At 45.0% G+C, this 23,257-nt stretch overlaps 1 protein-coding gene across 1 annotated transcript; it reads right to left on the minus strand.

Annotated features, from left to right (window-relative positions):
* Window positions 1-23,177, minus strand: Pigb (phosphatidylinositol glycan anchor biosynthesis class B). The gene is made up of 12 exons (XM_051140644.1): window positions 23,035-23,177; window positions 22,254-22,389; window positions 20,437-20,554; window positions 17,713-17,817; window positions 15,492-15,622; window positions 12,990-13,130; window positions 9,746-9,797; window positions 6,091-6,302; window positions 5,362-5,426; window positions 1,846-2,059; window positions 1,567-1,747; window positions 1-498 (listed from the first exon to the last, which is right to left on the minus strand). The coding sequence occupies exons 1-12, from the start codon at window positions 23,162-23,164 to the stop codon at window positions 355-357; spliced, it is 1,629 nt and encodes a 542-aa protein (XP_050996601.1). The 5' UTR covers window positions 23,165-23,177; the 3' UTR covers window positions 1-354.
* Between the last annotated feature and the right edge of the window lie 80 nt (window positions 23,178-23,257).

The following is a 23,257-nucleotide window of genomic DNA, read 5'->3' on the forward strand; positions in this document are numbered from 1 at the left end:
GCGCCTGCTATCGTTAGTGTGCAGTAGGGCTTGAGGAGTGAGCTGAGATGGGCCTCTGCTCTGACAGTTTCTGCTCTCATGCTTTTGTCTCTCTGTGGGTTCAAGAGCCTGTTGGCGTGTGAAGAGCTTGCTGGCTTGTTCTTGTGAACTCTCTTGCACACCTGAATGCTATGGAAGAAACAATAAACTCCGTGAGGAAAACTAAAGGTCTCTTTCAAAGTCTGGCGTCGTATTAATAATGTTGTGTGCCTCAGTACAGTACACGGTACAGCTGTCCCCAGTGGCTTCCTGCTCACTCCACGAGTCACCTGCAGTTTCCCTCAGCTGTGCCAACTCTGTAGGAGTCCTCACAGTTCAGATCCCTCCTGTGTTGACTCTGCTGGTTAACCTTCGTTCGTAGATGTGTATGTGACTTCCAGTTCGACCTTCTGGCCAGTGAGTGTGGAAGAAAATAGCAGTCCTCTCATAGTTCCCGGAAGTGAGGAAGGCATGGATCTCCTACAAATAAATAAAGGCATATTTGCCAAGTGTGGTTTCAAAGAAGGTTAGAGTTGCCAATTATTATTATTATTATTTTTTTACTTTTTTCTTCATGAAGTAAGAGTTCTGGCAAAAGAAGTGATTTCTGGTAGCTAAAGATACTTAGCAAGTTACAGAACCAGGGCTGATTTTTTACTGGAAGAAAGACCAGTTATGAAACATGGGGGTTATAATCCTTAAATTTTGTCAATTTAACTGGATTAAGAAACCATTAGGGCAGGGCGTGGTGGCTCACATCTTTAATCCCAGCAGGGGCAGAGGCAGACCCTGTCTCAAAAGTCAATAAACCCAGGCATGGTAGCACATATCTGAAACCCTAAGGCTGGGCCATTGGAGTGGAGGCAGAGATAGAGTCCTAGGGGTTGCTGGCAAGCCACTGTTGTCAGACCAGGCTCAAAAAATGAGGTAAAGGGCTGGAGAGATGGCTTAGAGGTCAAGAGCACTGGCTGCTCTTCCAAAAGTCCTGAGTTCAATTCCCAGCAACCACATGGTGCCTCACAAACGTCTGTAATGAGAGCTGGTGCCCTCTTCTGGCCTGTAGGGTTACGTGCAGGCAGAGCACTGGAGGAAGCACTGACTTGAGCCTCTCTCTGCCTTTGCACTTGTGTGTATAGGACTACATGCACACAAATACACACTGAAGAAATAAGGCAGGTCCGCAGTGAAGCACATTTGCTAAGTTCATAAGTGTGCCTTTAAAGGCCTGCCCTGACTGTGGGTGTGCATTCCTGTGGGCTGTGGCCCAGTCTGAATAAAGAAAAAGGGAGAGCAAACTGAACCAGGATGTTCCCTTTTTAACATGCTGTTCCACAAACTAGACAGGCTGCCGTTCTGCTGCTGCAGCTGGGGAGCTGCCCCCACCCAGCACCATGCCTGCTCTGCTACCATGGGACAGTATCCAAGACCTGAGACAGAATAAGTCCTTTCTCCTTGGGAAGTAACTCAGAGGAGATGAGAGGGCTGGAGAGATGCAGACTGTTGCCAATCCAATGGGAATGCTGAGCCGACTCCTTCAGGCTGACATACCTTCTCCAGAACACTGAAGGTGACCAAGACAGAGGGGAGTGAGGCGTTGCTGTGGAACTCTTGGTACAGCCAGTTTAAGGGGCTCAGGTAGAACACAGCTGCCTCATCAAGATACTGTGTTTCCCCAGTCAAGTCTGGGGGGCACTGGAGAAACCGCATGGGCAGTGGGCAGTGGACATGGCTGTGGAAGAAAGGCCAAAATAGTTAGGCACCCCAGGTTTCCATGTTGTTTCAGGCTGACCTTGAACAAGTAGGAGCCCAGACAGAGCCGGTTCTCACCTGTAGTAAGGAGTGGAGTGGCAGGGCATCATCATGAACACTGAGACTGAAGCGGGGTCAGGACCTCTTGGGCAGAATTGCTGAATGTGATTCATGACATCCAGTGTGCCTCTCTGGTGGACTAGGCCAGTGTACAGGGCCAGCAGCACATTGGACAAAAGCAGGAAACTCAGAGCTGCCTTCCTCCATGCCTTCAGGTGAGCTAGTGAGTATCCTGCATGGAGGTAGGTGGTAGTATGTAATTTTCCATGCAAACAGTATAAGCCGTGGAACTGTGTGACAAACACATAGGCAGCGAGTCAACTTCTCTGACCACTGACCATTGTACTCTCAGGCAGGGCCTGGTCTTTTTCTAGTGAATCAGAGGCATGGTGTGGGTAATGGCTGTCTACTCTTAACTTGGAGACTTTACAGTCTCTGAAGGCATCTGGCATCCTAAGATTTCCCAGGGGATTGATTTCTGAAAATTGATTCCAGGGACAGTTGGAAGGACATAGTTACATGCCTAGCCTAGACTAAGATCCATGCCTTTTATTTTATTTTATTTTTAAGTTTTTTTTGTTGTTGTTTTGTTTCTTTTTGTTTTTTTGAGGCAGGGTTTCTCTGGGTAGCCTTGGCTGTCCTAGACTCCCTTTGTAGACTAGGCTGACCTCAAACCCACAGCAATTCGCCTGCTTCTGCCTCCTGAGTGCTAGAATTAAAGGCGTGCACCACCGCACCTGGCTTGTTGTTGTTTTAGGCAGGGTTTCTCTGTGTAGCCTTGGCTGTCCTGGACTCACTTTGTAGATCAGGCTGGCTTTGAACTCAGAGATCTGCCTACCTCTGCCTCCTCTAGTGCTCCTCTAGTGATCACAGGCGTACGCCACAGTGCCCGGCAGTCCATGATTTCCTCACAGGGAGCAGCACTGTGTTCCTTCATACCCTGTTAGAGCCCACCACACGGTGGGTGTTCTTAGTTGTACGTAACATAGAGGTGCAGTTCTCATAAATATCACACCAAGCGCCGACTTTGCTCCTACTGCCTGGTCCTAAAAAATATGCTTCTGAGTGTGGTGCTGGGATGTAGCTAAGTGTCAGAATGCTTGCCCGGCCGTCTCAGCCTTAAGATACAAACCACTCTATGTGAGCCAGCTCTTCGTATATGTGTGGGTTTTGTGGCCTCAAACTCAAGATCCTCATACCTCAGCCTCTCAAGTACTGGGGTTACAGACATGTACTTCCGTGCTAATAAGTGTACTAGATATCTTACTATGCACAGGCTTTAGGCTTTGTTGTGTCTATGGCAGTCTGTTTCCTCCAGCAATGCCTACCAGGGTGGCTCACACAGTGGAGAGGGTGAGAAACCCTGAGCCTTCACTTAGTAACTCCATCTCCTGTTCTGCACAGTGGCAAGGACTTCTAAAACCCAAGGTCACTGGGCAGTGGTGGCATATGATAGGCAGAGGCAGGCAGATCTCTTGAGTTCAAGGCCAGCCTGATCTATAGAGCGATTTCTAGGACATCCAGGGCTACCCTGAGAAACTCTGTCTTGACAATAACAACAACAACAAAAAAGCCAAGGTCAAGGAAGAAATCCCCAATACCTTCTCTAGAATGTTCTGCCAGAAATACATGTTAACCTTTATGTTTCTAAACATTGCTGGAAAGCCTGTTAAGTCAGCCAGTCATTTCAGTGTTCCCCTGGGAAAAGAAAGGAGTGGTTTACTTGGCTGGGGGAAGTGGGAGGGTAAGGCCGAACTGTGTCTTAACATGAGTCACTGGGCAGCGACACAGGTACCAGGAAGTTTAGATTTGTTAAGGAAACAAAGCTGTATTTTCACTGACCACACCTCAATACTAAGTCCTCCAAGCAAGAGTTTTGTAGTGGAACTATAAACATCAGACACCAAAATTAGCTAAGAAAATATATAATGTGTGAGGTAGCTTATACCAGTAATCCCAGTTAATAGGGAGGGAAGAGGGGTGCAAGTTCAAGGCTGGCCTGGGTAACTTCACAAGCTCTTCAGGAGGAGCAGCTAGTCCCAGGGAAGAGGACGCGTGGGCTGGGCTGGAACTTTGGGCTCCTCTGCCTCTACCTCCCCAGTGCAAGGATTACAAATATACACCACCATGCTGATGTGCTGTTTGGGAGTTTTCAGTTTCTTTTTCCTTGAGGCAGGATCTTGCCAAGCATGTAACCCAGGCTGGCCTCAACAAGCAGTCCTCTGGGCCGGCTGCTGGAGTGCTGGAGTGCAGACAGGTGCCACTTTCCCTGGCTTGTTAGTTTAAAACAGAGTCTGTCTTGATGTTGATAGGCAGATCTGAACTCAGAACAAGTGTTCTGTCCATGGGAAGCAAGATCTCTACTGGCCAGGAGTAAATGATGACGCCTAATGCCTGCTGGCAGCACGTCAGCACACCTCAGCATTTCTGCTCGGGTTATTAGCAACCCCATTACAGATAAGAAACCACAGTGCACACTTCAAGGAACTCAGATGCTATCATCCAGACTTAGCGGGAGCTCTGGCTAGGTAAGTGTCTATAGACTGAAAACTTTGCTGTTCCACCAGCTCTTGAATCTGGCCTGGCTTTTGACTTGTGACCCAAAGACTGATGGGAAGACCAGCCGATCTCACGCCCAGGCCTCCTACCCCCTCCCCTCGTCGCTTAGAACCCTGAAATCGCCATGTAAGAAGCTCCACCTGACTCACTGGGCAGTGAAAGGACTGAGGAGCCGATGTGCTTCAGCCTACAGCCAGCCTGGCCCTTCCTAGGCCAGTGTGAATGAGCACTGCTAAGAAGTGGCTTGTAAGGATAAACAGCATTAAAAGTCACTAATTGTGCAGCAGTGGCTGACACATTCACATGAAATCAAGTTAAAATAGGACACAACAGAATAAGGTTTAGATTTAAGGTGTTTCTTAGGGAAGAGGCACGGTGCAGCAAGTCTGTCATCCCATCACTGGTGGGGATGGGCTAAGGCAGGATAATCTGGAATTCAAGGCCAGCCTGGATGACATAGTGAGACTGATACAAAGATGTTTCAGGTCAGCTGGACTGTCTTATCTCCTACCCCCTGGCAAAAAAGTGGACTGGCAGGCAGATCCTTGCTTTACCTTAGGTAACAGGAAAAGCGGTATTTAGGAAGTGGCTTACGCCTGTGCTCCCAGCACTCGGCCGGCTGAAGTAAGAGAAGCACCCTTGAGTTCAGGCCCGCCACATAGTGAGGTCTGGGTGAGCCCTGTCTCCACAGCCAGACAACTGACACAGGTCACTTCACTACAAAATCAAAAGTCTACAGTGACAGTCTGTAATTAGGAAAGTTTTCCTTTAGCCCAGTTGGAAACAAGTAGCTCCTTGTGCACTGTCTCTTAATGTTTTGAGACAGGATCTTCTTGCTTTTAGGCTGCTCTTGACTTTGGGCTGGTCCTCCTGCCTTTTCCACTCCAGTGTAGGGATTACAGTAATGCTGCCATACCTGGCTGCTTTTAGCTATTTTTTCCTAAAATATAGTCTGTATTAAACAAGAACACTTACCACAGAACACCATGCAAAATGGTAAAACTGGGTAGATGAACCTGAATTCTTTGTGGCCCAACATGCTACAATAAAGGATATCATGGCAAAACATTAATCTTACACGAATATGAGTAATTAATGTATTTAAATTATATGATCTATTTTTTCAAGTATTTGGGATTGAATTTTTTTTTTCCATCATAGCTCACACTAGCCTGGAACTCTTAACACTTTCTGCTTTAGCCCATGATGCTGACATTACAGGCCTGGCTTCAGACTCATGCTTCTTTTTAAATAGAATGAGATTATGTGTTAAACGTCAGAGCGAAATTATACAGTTACACGTAGGAAAATATATTGCCAATTCAATTAAGTAATACTATCCAAATTTGGAATAAGAATACATTCCTTTAAAATGCTTTAAAATGTTTGTGTGTTGGGGTGGGGTGCTCATGAGGTCACAGGTGAGGACTTAGGGGAGTCTGCTGTCTCCTACTGTGTGGATCCTGGACACGCTCATGGCGACAGGCATGGGGTTAGTGCTCTACCTACTGAGCCATCTTACCAGTTCCTCATTTTCATTTCAGTTAGAAGTACAATAGGTCTAAATTGTCACTATCTGAACACATAATTTCTTTCCTCTGACATAACACTCTGTACTGCCATATCCTAAGAAAGTAAGAGCTTACTCCTGAATAGTTCCTAATCTCCTAGTAACATTTAAGCCTCCGTGAGCAGAAGTCTTACCTATACACCAGCAGTGTCCACAGCACGGTCAGCAGTAGTATGTGGAGCCTCCTTGGGGCCAGGAAGCAGCCGTGAATAAAGAAGGGTAAGTGGGTTCCCAGGACAACTAAAAACCCTTGGCTGAAGTACCAGTGCCATGGATGAGAGCCATAAAATGTCCCCAAATTCTGCAGCACATTAAATTTCAAAAAATTGAATTGGACCAGTGTCCACTGGCAAAAGTGAAAGAGAGGGGAAAAAAAAAAAAAGAAATGGGTTAGTGTCAAAAACTGATCTTGGGCGTCACAGTATTTGACAGAATCATGACTAAGAATTCAATCTCAAAATCAGGCAGCAATCTTTAGTAATTCTGAGTAATGATATGAATTCTTAATAACTTGTCTTTCTCTCTTCCGCCCTCCAAGACAGAGTTTCTCTGCGTAGGGCTTTCATGGAATTCACTAGACCAGACTGGTCTCAACTCAGAAATGCACTTGCCTCTATCTTTGAGATTAAAAGCATGGGCCACCACTGCCCTGGTTAATGTTTTTCTAAATACTTGATTTTTTTTTTTTTTTTTAACGTTTTTAGAGACAGGATTTCTCTGTGTAACAGCCTTGGCTGTCCTAGACTTGCTTTTGTAGACCAGGCTAGCCTCGAACTCACAGCAATCCACCTGCCTCTGCCTCCCAAGTGTTGCAATTAAAGGCGTGGGTCATCATGCCCAGCATGTATTTTTATTAATTATGTATCTTTTATTAATTTATAAAATGCTAAGTATCTAAGGTTTAAGATTAATCTAAAAAATTATGAATAATCATTCATACATATTTTGGTTCTGCAAGTTTTATATCCATTAGAAGAAAGAGGTTTGGTTGGTTGGTTGGTTGGATTTGTTTTTGGTTTTTCTAAACAGTTTCTCTTTCTGGCTGTCCTGGAACTCTCTGTATAGACCAGGCTGGCCTCAAACTCAGGAGATTTGCTTCCTGAGTGCTGGGATTAAAGGTGTGTACCACCACACCCAGCCTGAGAGAATTTTTTAGTTTAATTTTCTTTTAATTGTGCGCATGTGTGTGCATGCATGTCTGCACATGCACACCTAGTGCCCAATTGCTCTTAGAGGTTAGGTGTCCGGTTCCTTGCGCTGGGATTCCAGGCAGTTGTGAGCAGTTCCTTTATGGTTGCTAGGACTCCAGCTTTGTTCATCTGCGAGAGCAGTATTTGCTCCTCACTGTTGCGCCATCTTTCCAGGTCTAACCGGATTTTAAAAATCGGCTGTTACAGCCAGGTGTGGTAGTAAATACCTTTAAATCCAGCACTTGGGAGGCAGAGGCAGGAGGATCTCTGAGTTCAATGCCATGCTAGTCTATAGAGTGAATTCCAGGACAGCCAGGGCTGCATAGAGAAACTTACGTCTCTAAAACAAAAACGAAAACAATGAAAACCAGTTGTTCTGGGGACAGTGAGATAACTCAGTAGATAAAGGCTCTTGGCAACCAGTGATGTAAGGCCAGGTGACCAGAGAACCATTCCATAAAGTTCTTCTCTCACCTTCAAAGATCCCTCCAGACATACATACATTTAATAAAGAATTAAAAAGAAATGAACTCAAAAATAAAAAAAAAAAAAAAAAGAAAAAGAAAAGAAAAAAAGAAAAGAAATTAACTCCCCTTCCCCCAGACAGGGTTTCTCTGTATAGTATATAGCCTTGGCTATCCTGGACTTGATTTGTTGACCAAGTTGGCCTGGAACTCATAGATTCCCCTGCCTCTGCCTCCCCAAGTGCTGGAATTACAGGTATGCAATACCGCGCCCAGCTATGAAATGAGTTCTTTTTGGCTTTGTTTTGTTTTTATACAGGGTTTTCTTTGTGTAGCCTTGGCTGTCCTGGATTTGTAGAGCAGGCTAGCCTGAGTGCTGGGATTACAGGTGTGTGCCACTGTGTCCGACTATGAAATGAAAAATTTTTAAATATTTTTTTATTTTGTACTATAATTATAATACAGTACTTTGCTTGCATTTACACTTGCAGGCCAGAAGAGGACACCAAATCTCATAGATGGTTGTGAGCCACCATGTAGTTCCTGGGAATTGAACTCAGGACCTTTGGAAGAGCAGCCAGTGCTCTTAACCTCTGAGCTATCTCTCCAGCCCCTTGAAATGAATTCCTAAAAAAATAAAAAAATAAAAAAATAAAGCTGTTTTGCTTTAGACGTTGGTTCATGATGTCTTAGCTGGTCAAGAACTTACTTTGGGCTGGAGAGATGGCTCAGAGGTTAAGAGCACTGTCTCTTCTTTCAAAGGTCCTGAGTTCAATTCCCAGCAACCACATGGTGGCTCACAACCATCTATAACGAGATCTGGTGCCCTCTTCTGGCCTGCAGGTGTGCTTATGGGCAGAATATTGTATCATAAATAAACCAACAAACAAACCTTAAAACAAAACAAAAAAAACCTTTCTTTGTATTCCAGGCTGGCCTAGAACTTGAGGTATTTTTCCTGCCTCCTCCTGAGTGCTGTGTTTAGAGGCATAAGCCACAACATCCTGCTTTTAAAATGACTTATTAGAGGGAATGTGTAGCACCCATATTAACAGTTTTCCTCTGATGTCTTGTGTTGTCAATCTTTACCCACTAAAGTAAAATACTGTCAGTGTTTTGAATATTAGCACAAAGCAGATATAAATGACAGCAATAGTAATAACACTCCTAATGAGTATGTTTTTGTTTTTGTGTTTTATTTGCTTGTATTTTTGAGACAAGGCTTCCCTGTGGAGCCTTGGCTGTCCTGGAAGTCAGTCATGGAGATCTGCCTGCCTCTGCCTCCCGAGCGCTGGGATGAAAGGTGTGCGCCACCACCGTCTGGCTTGATAAGTATCTTAAATGCTCACTTGCAGCCAGAGCTTCTGTGAGCATTTCGTACGCAGCAGCGCCTCATACAACTAAGCTCTGCTTAGGAGGTAGGAGCCACCATAATAAGTCAAGAAAGGCGTGAGACTTGCCAAGATCACACAGCTAGTAATGAACCTTCTAGGCTGCGGGCCAGAGTTGAAATTTCAGTACGGCGTGTCCCTTTAGGGGCTGAATATAAGGCAGTGGACGGCTGCGACCCACATCAGGGAGCCCGAATTGCAAGCCAAATGATTGAAGGACAGAGTTTTTGGTTGACAGGATTTCTGAATGACTAAGGGTCTGAATCATTAAACATCAAGAAGTGTGCTGTGGAAACCACAGCAGAGCACACTAAAGCATGCTCTAGTAATGATGAGATGGATTCATTACAACTGTAAATATACTAATGAGCCTGTGTGTGCTCTGATACGGGCTCTCTTACAGCGCACGTTGGCATCTACAACTCCCTATGCAGCTCGCTTGACTACTTGATCCTCTTGCCTCCACGGTGTGAGATTACAGGTGTGTGTCACCACACCCAGAGCGAAGATACAAAAGCATTAAAAGTCTGCCTTAGAGGCAGAGGCAGGCGGATCGCTGTGAGTTCGAGGCCAGCCTGGTCTACAAAGTGAGTCCAGGACAGCCAAGGCTACACAGAGAAACCCTGTCTCAAAAAACTAAAGAAAAAGAAAAAACGAACAAAACCCACCAAAAGTCCAGCTTGAGGTTTCAGAGCAGTAAATGGTTAAAATAGATAGCCTTTAGCTTAATCTAGTCTTACTTACTTGGCCAAAAAAGATACGATCAATTATCAGAGACAAACTGAAGGTTATAAATCTGAAAAACAAAGTAGAATGTGACTCACACTTGAACCTGCTGAATTCCAGTCCAATGCCTTGTACCAAACACCACTTTAAAATGTTTTACAAGTTCACCAACTGTAGCTTCATACATTTTGAAAGGTCTTTCACTGATGAGAAGATGCACTTAAGCAAAATTTTAAAACCCACTATTTTATCTATTCTTGGATAATCAACCTGTCAACATAAAAATATGAATACTTATTATTTTGTAGTTCTCAGGGTTTAAAAAGTTCCAGCTGTAATTGGCTAGGTGCCTGTGGCTCTGAGCATATTACCAGAGATCAGCTTCCCGCTCACAGGGCCGCTGGCAGCTTCACTGTCACCATGCTGCCACACTGTCACACTGCTTTTATTCTGTTTTAGGGTACTCTATTTTTTATTTAGTTATTTCTAGACAATATTATTTAGTTCCCATCAGTTGTCAATTTTTCACACACGAGAGAACCTCAGTTGAACTGTCTCCATCAGATTGTCCTGTGGCAAATCAGTGTGGCATTTTCTTTCTTTTTTTTTTTTTTTTTTTAAGACAGGGTCTCTCTCTGTAGCCTTGGCTGAACTGGACTTGCTTTGTAGACCAGGCTGGCCTCGAATTCACAGTGATCCCCCTGCCTCTGCCTCCCCCCCATCCCCAGTGCTATGATTACAGGTGTGCACCACAGCACCCAGCTGCCTATATTGTCTCATTTCTACCTTGTGATTTCTTCTTGTAATTTTAGGTCATGAATGTGTCTTTTAGCTTTTAGATATTTACCTTTTTTGTTAATCATCTAAGTTCATTCCATTGTGATTATAAAAGATATTTTGTATCATTTGTCTCTTAAAATTTATTGATCCCAAGGCCTTGTACATGATAGACAAAATGCTGATTCACTGAGTGCCGCTGAGTGTATGGTTTCTTTTGAGACTGAGTCTCACTATGTAACCCTAGCTGGCCTGGAACTCGCAGAGACAGACCTGCTTCTGCCTCCTCAGTGCTGTGGTTTAAGGTGTGTGCCACATCCTGTAAGATGAATGAATACCTCCAAACTTAGTGGCCATCTGGATATTTTTTAGATTTATTTATGTGTATTAGTGTTTTGTGTGCATATATGTATGTGTGCCACATATGTGGCTTGTGCCCTCAGAGGTTAAAAAAGGGTTTGCACCCCCTGGAACTGAAGGCATGGACAGTTGTGAGTCTACATAGGGGCTAGGAACTAACCCTGAGTCTCTGTAAGAACAAGTGTTTTTTTTTTTTTTTTTTTTTTTTTAAAACCACTGAGACTCCAGCTCCCAGTAGCTGATAGGGTTTTGTTTTGTTTTTATGGTTTTTTGAGACAGGGTTTCTTGTGTAGCCTTGGCTGTCCCGGACTCACTTTGTAGACCAGGCTGGCCTTGAACCCACAGTGATCCGCCTGCCTCTGCCTCCCAAGTGCTGGGATTAAAGGCGTGGGCCACCATGCCTGGCTTGTTTTGTTTTTTAAAGATTTATTTATTTGTCATATATACACAGTGTTTTGCCTGTATGTACACCAGAAGAGGGCACCCGATCTCATTATAGATGGTTGTGAGCCATCATGTGGTTGCTGGGAATTTAACCTCTTCCAAAGGGTTGCTGGGACTTTTGGAAGAGCAGGCAGCGCTCTTAACCTCTGAGCCATCTCTCTGATAGGGTCTTTTATCATTTGTCTCCAGTCACCATTTTCTTACAGTTTTCCATGTTTTGTGTCCTCTCTGGAGAGCAGGTTTGATTGATCACATGTACTGTAGATGCCACTGGTCTGCAGCTTGCCCTTCCACTTTACCGTGAATCTCAAAACTGTCCTTAACTTTTGTTTTTGTTCTGTGCAGTTGGGTTCAGCATGTAAGTGGTCTGTCATTGAGCTGTATCTCCAGCGTCAAGGTCCTTAACTACTCAGATGTACCGTTTCCAAAGTTTTCTGTTCTGTCTGGTGTGCTCTACTTAGGGGTCTGTTGGACCTGACAGAGACGCTACTTTTACCTGTGAAATGCAATCTATGGATTGGAGGTTTTCTTCTAACTTATGGCAGGAGATAGGCTCAGCCTTTTTTTTTTTTCTAAGTTAGTTAGGTATGGTGGTTCAAGGCCATTATTCTAGAACCTGGGAGACTGAGGAAGGAGGCGGTCTATTAGATTTATGTAGCAAGTGCCAGGTACTGAGCCATCTCTGCTGGATCAGGTATAGTCACTGGCACAGAAGATAATTTGGATTGTGTACTGGATGCTGTACTAGGCATCATCTCTGGGCACTCATGTGGTTTTGTTTGTTTTGTTTTTAAAGATTTATTTATTATGTATACAGTGCTCTGCCTCCTTGTACCCCTGCAGGCCAGAAGAGGGCATCAGATCACATATAGATGGTTGTGAGCCACCATGTGGTTACTGGGAATTGAACTCAGGACCTCTGGAAAACGAGTCAGTGTTCTTAACTGCTGAGCCATCTCTCCAGCCCCCACTCACATTCTGTTTAACAGTTCCTTTTTCATCACTCACCAGCTCACTGGCTTTGCTAATTTTAAATTTCTCCGTGTTTCTGTTTCTTTTTTGGGGGGGGGGGGCTTCGAGACAGGGTTTCTCTGTGTAGCCTTGACTGTCCTGGACTCACTTTGTAGACCAGGCTGGCCTCGAACTCACAATGATCCGCCTGCCTCTGCCTCCCGAGTGCTGGGATTAAAGGCGTGCGCCACCACGCCCGGCTTCTGTTTCTTATAAAATAAGAAGAATAGCATCACTTAAATCCAAGAGCATCATGAGGTTATACAGGAAAAACTGCTATTAGGTCCTATACAAATATAATAGAAATAGACACTTGTTTAACTAAAGTAAAATACAGTAATCAGTCTCATAAATCTAGGCATCTAAAATAGAATATTGGGCCAGCGAATAGCTTGGTGGGTAAAAAGTGCTTGCCAAAACACCTGATAACCTGAGTTCAGTTCCTGGAACGAATGCTAAGTGAGCCGCCTTCACAGAAGCTGTACTCTGACCCCTACATATGCTTTTCACTGCGCACATGTGCACTAGTGCTTGAAAACCAGAAGATACAAAGTTAGACATTTCCTGCCACAGTAGATACAGTAATTAGCTGAAAGGTACAAAATCTTCCTTACAATGTGTTATTTACAGCTTAATCAGATGTTTTGGGTGGCACCACAGCCAGACTTACCCTACAGGTAAAAAATGATGCAGAGTCAGATGGAGCTTCCTCTGTTCTTGGTAGAAATGTCTGAAGAGTAATGGCACCCATGGGATAAGTGCTGTGGGGCGGACTATGCAGGCAAGGGCAACCAGCAGCGAGTACTTGACACTAGGAGTAAGGACAGGGCGTTACAGGGAAATTGGGAGACTGTGCTTGAAGCTAGTTGACTATTTTCACTGGGAGAGAACTTTGGCTTGAGGGATTCTGAGACGGTGTCTGTCTTATATAGCTCAAGCTCACTTCATACTGTCAACCCTCCTGCCTCAACTTCCCTGTGGTTGCAGGCCTGTGTCATCAAGCCTTGGGTAGCTCTTTCAAGTAAGGAACAACCTCTTAGTACTAATTGTATGTGCTAAAAACACACTAAGCTTTAATGCTACTTTCTTGACAGCAAATAGTAAAGTGTTCTCCTAAACAGCTGTATAAACACACACACACACATCCTTTCTCTAAGAAGAAAATGCAGACATGTAAGGAAATCCCATGATTTATGCAGTGATGGCCTTCTGAGCAGATACGACCTTGTGAAGAGGAGACGTATCCTAACAGAGGAGCGTGCAAGGCCTTGGGTCTGGTCCTAGCATCACTTACAAGAAGGAAGGTATTATTTTCTTTCAAAATTAAGTAAATTCATGTAAATTAAGTAAACACTTGTAAGTCCATAACTCAGCTCTTGGGAGACTGAGGGAAATGGATTATGAGTTCAAGGTGAGGATGAGCAATTTAATGAGTCTTCCAAGTGTTGGGATTATAGGTATGAACCACCAGGACCAGGCTGACTTCCAGCTCCTCATCCTCTCATCTCGGCCTCCCATGTTGGCAGTACAAAAGTATGCAATTACTATGTCTGAATAGGGTCATGATGTTTAACACACCTACCCTGGGTTTCTCAAACTGAATGTGACATACAGAGAAAGTTGAGTAATGGGTAGTGAGACCACAAGTGGACAGCGCCTGGCTGGGTCTCACGGTGACGAGACAGTGGACAGCGCCTGGCTGGGTCTCACAGTGACGAGACAGTGGACAGCGCCTGGCTGGGTTTTACCATGATAAACAACTGAACTGGGGAGTTGCATTAGGCTATATATAAGGTACAACAAAACGGCCTATTCCTCAAAACTGCCCAGGCTCAGGAGACTAAAATGAAAAGCCCATTTCCTGTGTCTTGTCTTTTCCCCTTATAGTAGCCTCCATTATATTTACAGTGACCTTAATCTAATTCAGAAACAATCTTATGGGGCGTGGTGGCGTACAACTTTAATCCCAGGACTTGAGAGGCAGAAGCAGGCTGCTCTGTATGAGTTTGCAGCCAGCTTGGTCTACATAGTTCCAGAGCAGCCAAGATCACACAGGGAGGCCTGTCTTCAAAAAAGAAAGAAAGAAGAAAGAAAAGGAAATTATTTTGTCCAAAAGATCTTTGTGTAGAAGAGGGAGTGTATACCAGCCTGTCTCTCTTCCACATAGGACATTTTTTGTGGCGGGGGGGGGGGGGGGGGGGGGGGCATGCTCTCTTTATGTGGCCTTGGTTCTCCTAGGATGTGCTACTTAGACAAAGCTGGCCTCAAACTCCGGCATCTATGGGCCTCTGCCTCCCTAAGTGCTGGGACTAACAGTGTGTATTAGCCTACCCAGCTTTTAGCTCATTCTTTTTTTTTTTTTTTTTTTTTAAAGATTCATTTATTTATTATATATACAGTACACATCAGATTACATTATAGATGGCTGTGAGCCACCATGTGGTTGCTGGGGATTGAACTCAGGGCCTCTGGAGGAGCAGTTGGTGCTCTTAACCGCTGAGCCACCTCTCCAGCTCCAGCTCATTCTTTTAAAGAGTTTGACCCTGATGATTTTCTACTGTGCAGAGAATAAAACCCCAGATGTGGAGAAGAGCCTGGTCCCACCACAGCCTCGCCCTTGCTTGCTCCTCCAGTCCGCACACTTGCTCCCTACACTAGCTGCCCAGCGCCTGCAGCTCTCTCTGCTCCATGCTTCTGCTCAGGCCTTTTGGCTGCTTGCTTTGGGTTTCTCTTAACTTATGTGCAGACCTGCTCACCCTGCTCAGCCATGCTGGTCAGCGGGTCAGTGGGCCTGCGGGACACTCTAAGCCACTGCTCTAGGGCATGGGAAGGCAGTCACATCGTGAGTGAGGGCCATTTATTCTCTAGACCAACTTCTTACCATTGCAGAAGGCTAGCCGCACCTGTCTCCCATGGGGACCTTCAAGTAGAGCTTCATGGGGATCTCAGTAGCCTTTCTTCTAGTCCCTTGGAGCCCACTGATAACAGACTGCTATTTTAGTGAGCTCTGGGTGCTACAGAACTTCCCAAGCATGTCTCCACTTTGTAACCAGCCCTTTTATTGGGTTCACCATGCAGTGAGACTGTTTTGTTTCCTGTTATACTCATCAAAAACCTTTGTTTCTTCAAGTTTGAGTTTTGTCTGGACGTATTAACAGTAAGGTTGTCTTACCTGTCCGTGGACCTTGAGCCTTGCAGAGGATAGTAGAAAAGGGCGAGTGCAGTGAGAGTAGCCTCCATGGTGTTTGTGAGGGTTCGGGTACAGCAATACCACGTGAACCAAGAACACAGCTGGCAAAAAAACTAACAAGTCAGGAATGAGTATAGTTGCGGTAGGAAATGGGAAGCTAGGAGTTATTGTCTGCAGAAAGCACATGCCAGGAGTGATGTTGGGGCTGGAGCGATGGCTCAGCAGTTAAGAGCACTGCCTGCTCTTCCAGAGGTCCTGAGTTCAATTCCCAGCACCCACATGGTGGCTCACAACCATCTATAATGAGATCTGTGCTCTCTTCTGGCCTGCAGGTGTACATGCAGATGGAACACTCAACATGCCTGTATGCTGTAGAAGTGCGCGCGCACACACACACACACACAAATAATTTTATCTTTAAGGGTTAGACTTTGGCTATATAACCAAGGCTGACCTGGAAGTTGCTATGTAGCACAAGTTAGTCTTGGACCAGTCAACATCCCTTTCTTTCTTTCTTTCTTTCTTTCTTTTTTGTAGGGGGTAGGGGCAAAGGGTCAAACACGCAAGGCCAGGTGTTCTGCTACCAAACTATAGCCTTTGTTCCATATTTCTTGCTGAGAAGTTAAGAGAGACATATCAGGAGGCATTAAGTTTCAATTTGAAAACTAACTAAAAATCAGTTTTCCTGAAGAACATGGAAACAGAAGTCTCAGCAGTCTACAAAGCCACATCTTAGAAGGAACTGCTTGTTGAAGCAACACATGGCTCCCTGCCGCTCCTATAAGGCCTTTGAAGAAGATTCCGATTTTCATGACAGAAAAGATTTTTCCTGAAGGAGAACTTGGAAGGAAGATCTCAAAAGCAGGCTGTGATATTTGCTACCATTTTTTGTGCACCTTTGGCAATGTGTATAAAACATAAAAGCAAAGCAGAGAGTTTCCATGGAGCTACTGTGTGTCTGAATCAATTAGCAAGAACTTAAATCACTAAGCTAATTTTATTTTTACAATGTAAAAACAAAACAAACAAAAACCAAGGAGCTAAGAGCACTTACTGCTCTATCAGAGGACCTTTCCAGCACCCTGGCAGGTGGCTCACAAACAACTGTAACTTGAGCTGCAGGGGATCCCACACCCTCTTCTGGTTTCCATAGGTCTGACATACAGACACACAGAAATTAAAACACATCTTAAAAGGTAAGAGAACACATGTCTGCACAAATAAAGACCCTTTCTCCAGGTTACTAATGCATCATATCCTGGAAATGTGTTGGTAAATGGGAAGTCAGAATTTAGGATGTATTTCCTGATAGAAACATTACAATCAGTAGATCTGTATGCTTCACTTGGGAGGCAGAGGATGTGGCGGGTGGAGAGATAGCTCAGAGGTTAAGAGCACTGGTGGCCCTTCCAGAGGTCCAGAGTTTAATTCCCAGCAACCACATGTTGGCTCACAACCATCTAGAATGAGATTGGTGCACTCTTCCAGCAGGCAGGCACACATGCAGGCAGAGCACTGTATACATGATAAATAAATAAATTGTTAAAAAAAAAAAAAAAAAAGAAGAAACAGTAGTTCCACACACTCCAGTCATTCACTGGGGTGTCTTTCTACTGGTAACCCATCTTGAAGTAAACCAGTTGCTCATACCTTTAATCCCAGCACTTGGGAGGCAGAGGCAGGCGGATTGCTGTGAGTTCGAGGCCAGCCTGTTCTACAAAGCGAGTCCAGGGCAGCCAAGGCTACACAGACCCTATCTCGAAAAAAACAAAAAAACAGAACTTAGAAACAACAAGAAATAAGCCACTGACAAGATGCTTTTCTAGGTCATGTCCTCCCTTCCAGAAGCCCAGTTCCTTCAGGCATTCCAGCTAGGGCTGTGCTTCGGTGCAGAGGGATTCCTCGGCAGAGCCTTGGGGCTGAGGGTGCAGGGAACACAGGCTGGAAGAGCAGCTTCCGGCATGTCCAAAGACTAAGGAAAGAGATGAAGACCCTGACATTAGAGGTCCAAGGGTTTCATAGCTGGCTCCTGGATTCAACCTGTCCCACTTGGGGCCTAGTCAGGAGATGGTGCACACCATTCAGATCTCACTGCTTCTAATCATGGAAGAATTTCCAGGAAGGTCATCTGAGCCGCTGTTTTAGGGAGCATTTGCCTCACACATGCTCTCTGTCACACTGTGTCTAAAGTGTTTGGACTTACCACCCATTGTGCCACTTCCCGATTTTCCAGCTGCTTCATGAGCGAGTAAAGCCTTACATCCGCTAGAGCAGACAGCAGAGCTTGGGCAAGTCTGGGAAGCCAGATCTTCATTAGTTAGAAAGAAAAAGGGCTGATAAGCAATCTTCCTGGTTCATACTGCATTACCACACAAACACATACAAAAAACTTTAACCACTAACAGAAAGCCATCTTTCCATCTCAATAACCATTCATACGATTGCTGTGTGTGCTTAGCTTGCAGGCCCTCCCTCCCTCCCTGCTGTCTTTTGGGGGAGACTTTGCTATGTGCCCAGCTTTCTCTTTGCTTTTCCTGTCTCAGCACCCCTAAGTATTGGGATTTACAGGTGTGAAGCACCATACCCCATTTAGCCATTTTTATGTTTATATCTTACAACACACTAATTATCTTTTGTAATAGCAGGGATTGAGCCTACGGGCACATGAATGCTACGCAAGTGCTCTACCATTGAGCTATACTTGACAGTTTGCAAAACACTTGGTGGCGCACGCCTTTAATCCCAGCACTCAGGGTAGAGGCAGGTGGATCACTGTGAGTTCAAGGCCAGCCAGGTCTACAAAGTGAGTCCATGACAGCCAAGGCTACATAGAGAAACCCTGTCTCGAAAAAAAAAAAAAAAAAAAAGCCAAAAACCCAAAACATCTTTATTGTGGTAAGATTCTATTTTAGAGCCAGGCATGGTGGCACATGCCTTTAATCCCAACACTCAGGAGGCAGAGGCAGGCAGATCACTGTGTGTTTGAGACCAGCCTGGTTTACAAAGCAACTCCAGGACATCCAAGGCTACACAAAGAAACCCTGTCTCAAAAAAACAAAGAACAACCCCCCCCCAAAAAAACAAAACAACAACAAAACAAAGATTCTATTTTAGAAGCATATTTATTTATTGTCTTTTGTTTTTTGAGACAGCATTTCTCATGTAGTCCTCATTGTCCTGGATTATCTTTGTAGACCAGGCTAGCCTCAAACTCAAAGAGATCCACTTGCCTCTGCCTCCTGAGTGCTAGTTTTAAAGGTGTGCACCATTTAGAAGCATATTTATTTTCATAAGTATACAATAGGCTTTTTTTTTTTTTTTTTTTTTTGAGACAAGGTTTCTCTGTGTAGCCTTGACTGTCCTGGACTCGCTTTGTAGACCAGGCTGGCCTGGAACTCACAGCAATCCGCCTACTTCTGCCTCCCAAGTGCTGGGATTAAAGGTGTGCACCACAGGCTTTGTTTTTAAGTCAAGCATTTACAGAACTATGTGCTATGTGTCATAGCAAATATTTTATATGTATCAGCTTCTTCCTTACAGCAGTCCTCTGAGACAGCTATGCTTAATACGTGACGAGACCAAGGCACAAAGAGGATGCCTGGATTGAGACCAAGGCAGGCTTGATACCACAGCCTGTGCTCTTAACAATGAAAATGTTAAAATCCTGGCCTGAAGAGATGACTCTGGTTAAGAGCACTGCTGTGCTCTGAGAGGACCCAGGTTCAGTTCCCGGCACCCAGGTCAGATGGCTCACAGCTGCCCACCAGCTCCAGGGACTGAAACCACCTAGCCTCCAGCACCAACATGTTTGTGTGTGCATGCCAGTCTTTCTAGGATCCATGCCGCGCCTCAGAATTGGACTCCCTTTGGAATACTGGGTTGTAGCTTTCCCTGACGGAAAGAAACAGTCCAGACTTCTGGGTCCAACTTGATGATAGATAGCCTACCAGGCCTCAGGGCTGGGGTGTATCTCAGTGGAACCCGCAGCATGCCCAGGGACTTGGGCTTGGTTCCCTCTTGCCCCTCTGCTGAAGGACCCTAAAACACGAGAGTGAGACTAGGCAGACCTTTCTCAAGTCCTGTGTGCACCTCCTCTGCACTGCCCCTCCTAATCCACAGTCTAGAAACTGTCCTACTCCACAGCACAGTGATGATACGCCCATTACATTCTTGTCATATTAATTTTTCTCCTCAAATCCAACGAACCAAAACAATATGTAAAATAGTCATTTTGCTGTCTTTAAATGAATTCTCACAGCAGACTTTGATGTCTTTCTCTGTCCCTTGTTCCTTTTGAGGAGGCAGGGTCTCTACCTGACCTGGGGACTGGGTTTTTACAGGGTAGAGCCAACCCTGGGATAATCTTGTCTCTTCCTCTCAGAGCTAGGGTCACAGGTGTTTGTAGGGAGCGCTTAGCTTGTTAAACAGGTTCTGGGACCTGAACTCACAATTGTGGCACAAGGGCTCTTAACCATGAGGCATCTCTCCAGCCCCTCATTTTTATCCATTATTTATCTTTTTATTTAAATTTGCATTTTACTTATTTTTAAATATATTGAAGAATTCTGCATCACAGTGCCTTTGGCACAGTGGGCTTCTGAGATAAGGCTAGAGTTTAGCAACAGTAGATTTTTAATAAAACAAATTTTGTAAGCTGGGTGTGGTGGTGCATGCCTTTAGAGAGGCAGAGGCAGGTGGGTCTCTGTGAGCTCAAGGCCAGCCTGGTCTACAAAGAGAGTTCCAGAACAGCCAAGTCTGTTACACAGAGAACCCCTGTCTTGAAAAACCAACCAACTAACCAACCAAACAAACAAACAAAAACAAAACAAATTTTGTGATACTAGGAGAGTCATTCAGTTATTTTACTTTTGAAAAAGGAATAAATCTGGATTTAACCACAATCTTGGTCATTGTAACTTAAACGTACCAGTAATTGAACACTGTCCTTTCCCAAAAGATGCAGAATCTTGTAGATGCTTGCAAAGATTAAAGGGTAAGTGTAGCCCCTCAATCTCTCTGTCCATTCCCAGGTCAAATAACCATAATTGTTAATATTAAGGATTAAATGTCAAATGGTATTGAAGCAAATATATTTATATTTTCATATATAAAACAATACTTTATTCTCTGACAATGAAGTTTTAAAACAGAATTTTCTTTTTCTTTGTTTTGGTCATAGTAGGAATTGAATCCCAGGCCTTGGCTAGTCAGGTACTCTACACTAAGCTACACTGTAATCCTTAAGACACAGGATTTTATATTGAATATTCGGTTAACTAAAGTCCTAATTTCCTCAAGCTAGAAAGGTGTTTCTTAACTGGGCACAGTGGCGCACTGCCTGTGATCCCAGCATTTGGGAGGCAGAAGCAGACAGATTTCTTTGAGTTTGAGGCCAGCCTGGTCTACAAAATGAGTCTAGGACAGCCAGGGCATATTACACAGAGAAACTTTGTCTCTCTCTCTCTCTCTCTCTCTCTCTCTCTCTCTCTCTCTCTCTCTCTCTCTGTATATATATATGGAATGTTTTTCTCATTTAATATATAACTATAATATATATTACTGTGTGTGTGTGTCTGTGCATGATTTGTATGTTGATACAAGGGTGAAAGTCAGAGCAGGACGGTGGCACAAGCCTTTAATTCCAGCACTTGGGAGTCAGAGGCAGGCAGATCGCTGTGAGTTCAAGGCCAGCCTGGTCTACAGAGTGAGTTGTAGGACAGCCAAGGCTACACAGAGAAACCCTGTCTCGAAAAACCAAACAAACAAAAAAACCAAATGAAACCAAACCAAACAAACAGGGGTGCAAGTCAGAGGACAACTCTGTGGTCTTGATTCTCTTTCCATTTAAAAACCTTTATGTGTATGTTTGTGTGCACCATATGCATGTCTGGTACACACATGGCTAGAAGAGGACATCAAGTCCCCTAGCAGCAGGACAGCTGTGCTGGGAATTGAACCGTGGTCCTCAATGGTTAAGAGCAGCTCTAATCACTGAGCAACCTTTCCAGCCCCTCTAGCCACCCTATGTGAGTCTTGGGGGCAGAACGGACATGGCCATGTTCGTATGCTGTTACTAGCTGAGCCATCCCAAGGACCTGGGTTTGTTTTGAAGCAGAGGTAGGCCGGAGCCTCTCAATTGCTGGAAGGGATTGTGTTTTTCACTTTATCTCTATCTTTAACTACAAATCATTGTAGGTGTCTAGTCTATTTTTTTGTTTTGGTTTGTTTTTTGTTTTTGCTGGTGTTTTTGTTTGTTTGTTGCTGTTTGGTTTTTCGAGACAGGATTTCACCACGTAGCCCTGGCTGTCCTGGACTCATTTTGTAGACCAGGCTGGCCTCGAACTCACTGTGATCCACCTGCCTCTGCCTCCCGAGTGCTGGGATTAAAGGCGTGCATCACCACCGCCCTGCTTGTTTGTTGTTTTTTTAGACAAGGTTTCTTGGTGTATCCCTGGCTGTTCTAGAACTTGTTCTGTAGAACAGACTGGCCTCATATTTAGAGCTCTGCCTGCCTCTGCCTCCCGAGTGCTGGGATTAGCACGTGCCACCACACCCAGGTTTTTCCTCTCTCTGTGTCTTGTCACGTTTATAAGCATCAAAGGAAGACACAGAATAAATATCAGTACATAACAGCACACTGTGTTGAGCTGCAGTTATTCAGACAAATACTGAAAACACGTAATCATGAACTGAGTTCCTAAGGCGAATGCACACCCAGAGTGGAAGAGAAACTATAAAGGATATCTGAAAACCATGCGGTGTGCGACTTCAAGAGACTGCCAGTATTCATCGGGAACAAAGCTTGTTTGGACTAAGAAGCAGTTAACTATTCGCAAAGCAATGGTAAACAGGACCAGGTAAATGTTTTCTCCAAGAAGATCTGAAAAGTAAACCAAAGCAGAAATTGTGGCATCAAGTCAGGCAGTTGTCCCTACAGCCCCGCATCTGTGGTGCCCTGGCCATTCACACTACCCACTGCTGACTGAGCAGGGCCGCTGTGGGACACCTGCCTAGCCTACACCTGAGTGAGCTCCCTAGCAATGTGTGGGAGAGCAACCAACGGAACACCTCCCACCAGAGGAAAAACAGACACAATCCCCACTAGGAAACACACAAACACACTCCCACCCCCGACATCCCCTCCCTACAATTGGTGATTCCTTTCAGAAGCTCGGCTTTACATGTGAGGAAGCTAAGGTTCAGAAACTAAACTGCTTTGCCCCAAATAAAAATGCCGTCACTGACTAGATAGTGGGTCAGCTGCCTCCAAAGTTTGCTTCTCCCTCTGTGCAGGCAGACTGTATGCTGAATACAGAATATTTTCTATTTTAGTTGCCAACAGAGGGAGGAGGGAGGCGGGCGGAATCAGATTTTATTTTAAAATCTGTGTACTCCGGGTGTGATGGTGTGTCAGCACCACATGACACTGGGAAGGCTGAGGCAGGAGGATGGAGGCAAGTTGAAGACACTGTCCACCCAGCCTGAGCTCACTTCCACCCAAACAGTGCGGTACCCTCGCGCTCACCGCGACGCCGAGAGCGCTTCTCCTGCGCGCTCATGTACAGGGTGGACCTCCTCTTCCGCAGCTTCATCTCTCCGGGGTCGCTGTGGAGACTGCGGAAGGCCAGGCGGTCGTCGCCAGCCTCGGGCTCCATCCCTTCCCGGCTACCTGCGGTCCACGGAGCCCGCCCCTCACCTTCTTGCAGGCGGACGCGTGTCACTAAGATTGGGCCCCGCAAGCCGCCGTC

This window comes from Acomys russatus, chromosome 32, assembly GCF_903995435.1.
Source record: "Acomys russatus chromosome 32, mAcoRus1.1, whole genome shotgun sequence".
NCBI lineage: Eukaryota > Metazoa > Chordata > Mammalia > Rodentia > Muridae > Acomys > Acomys russatus.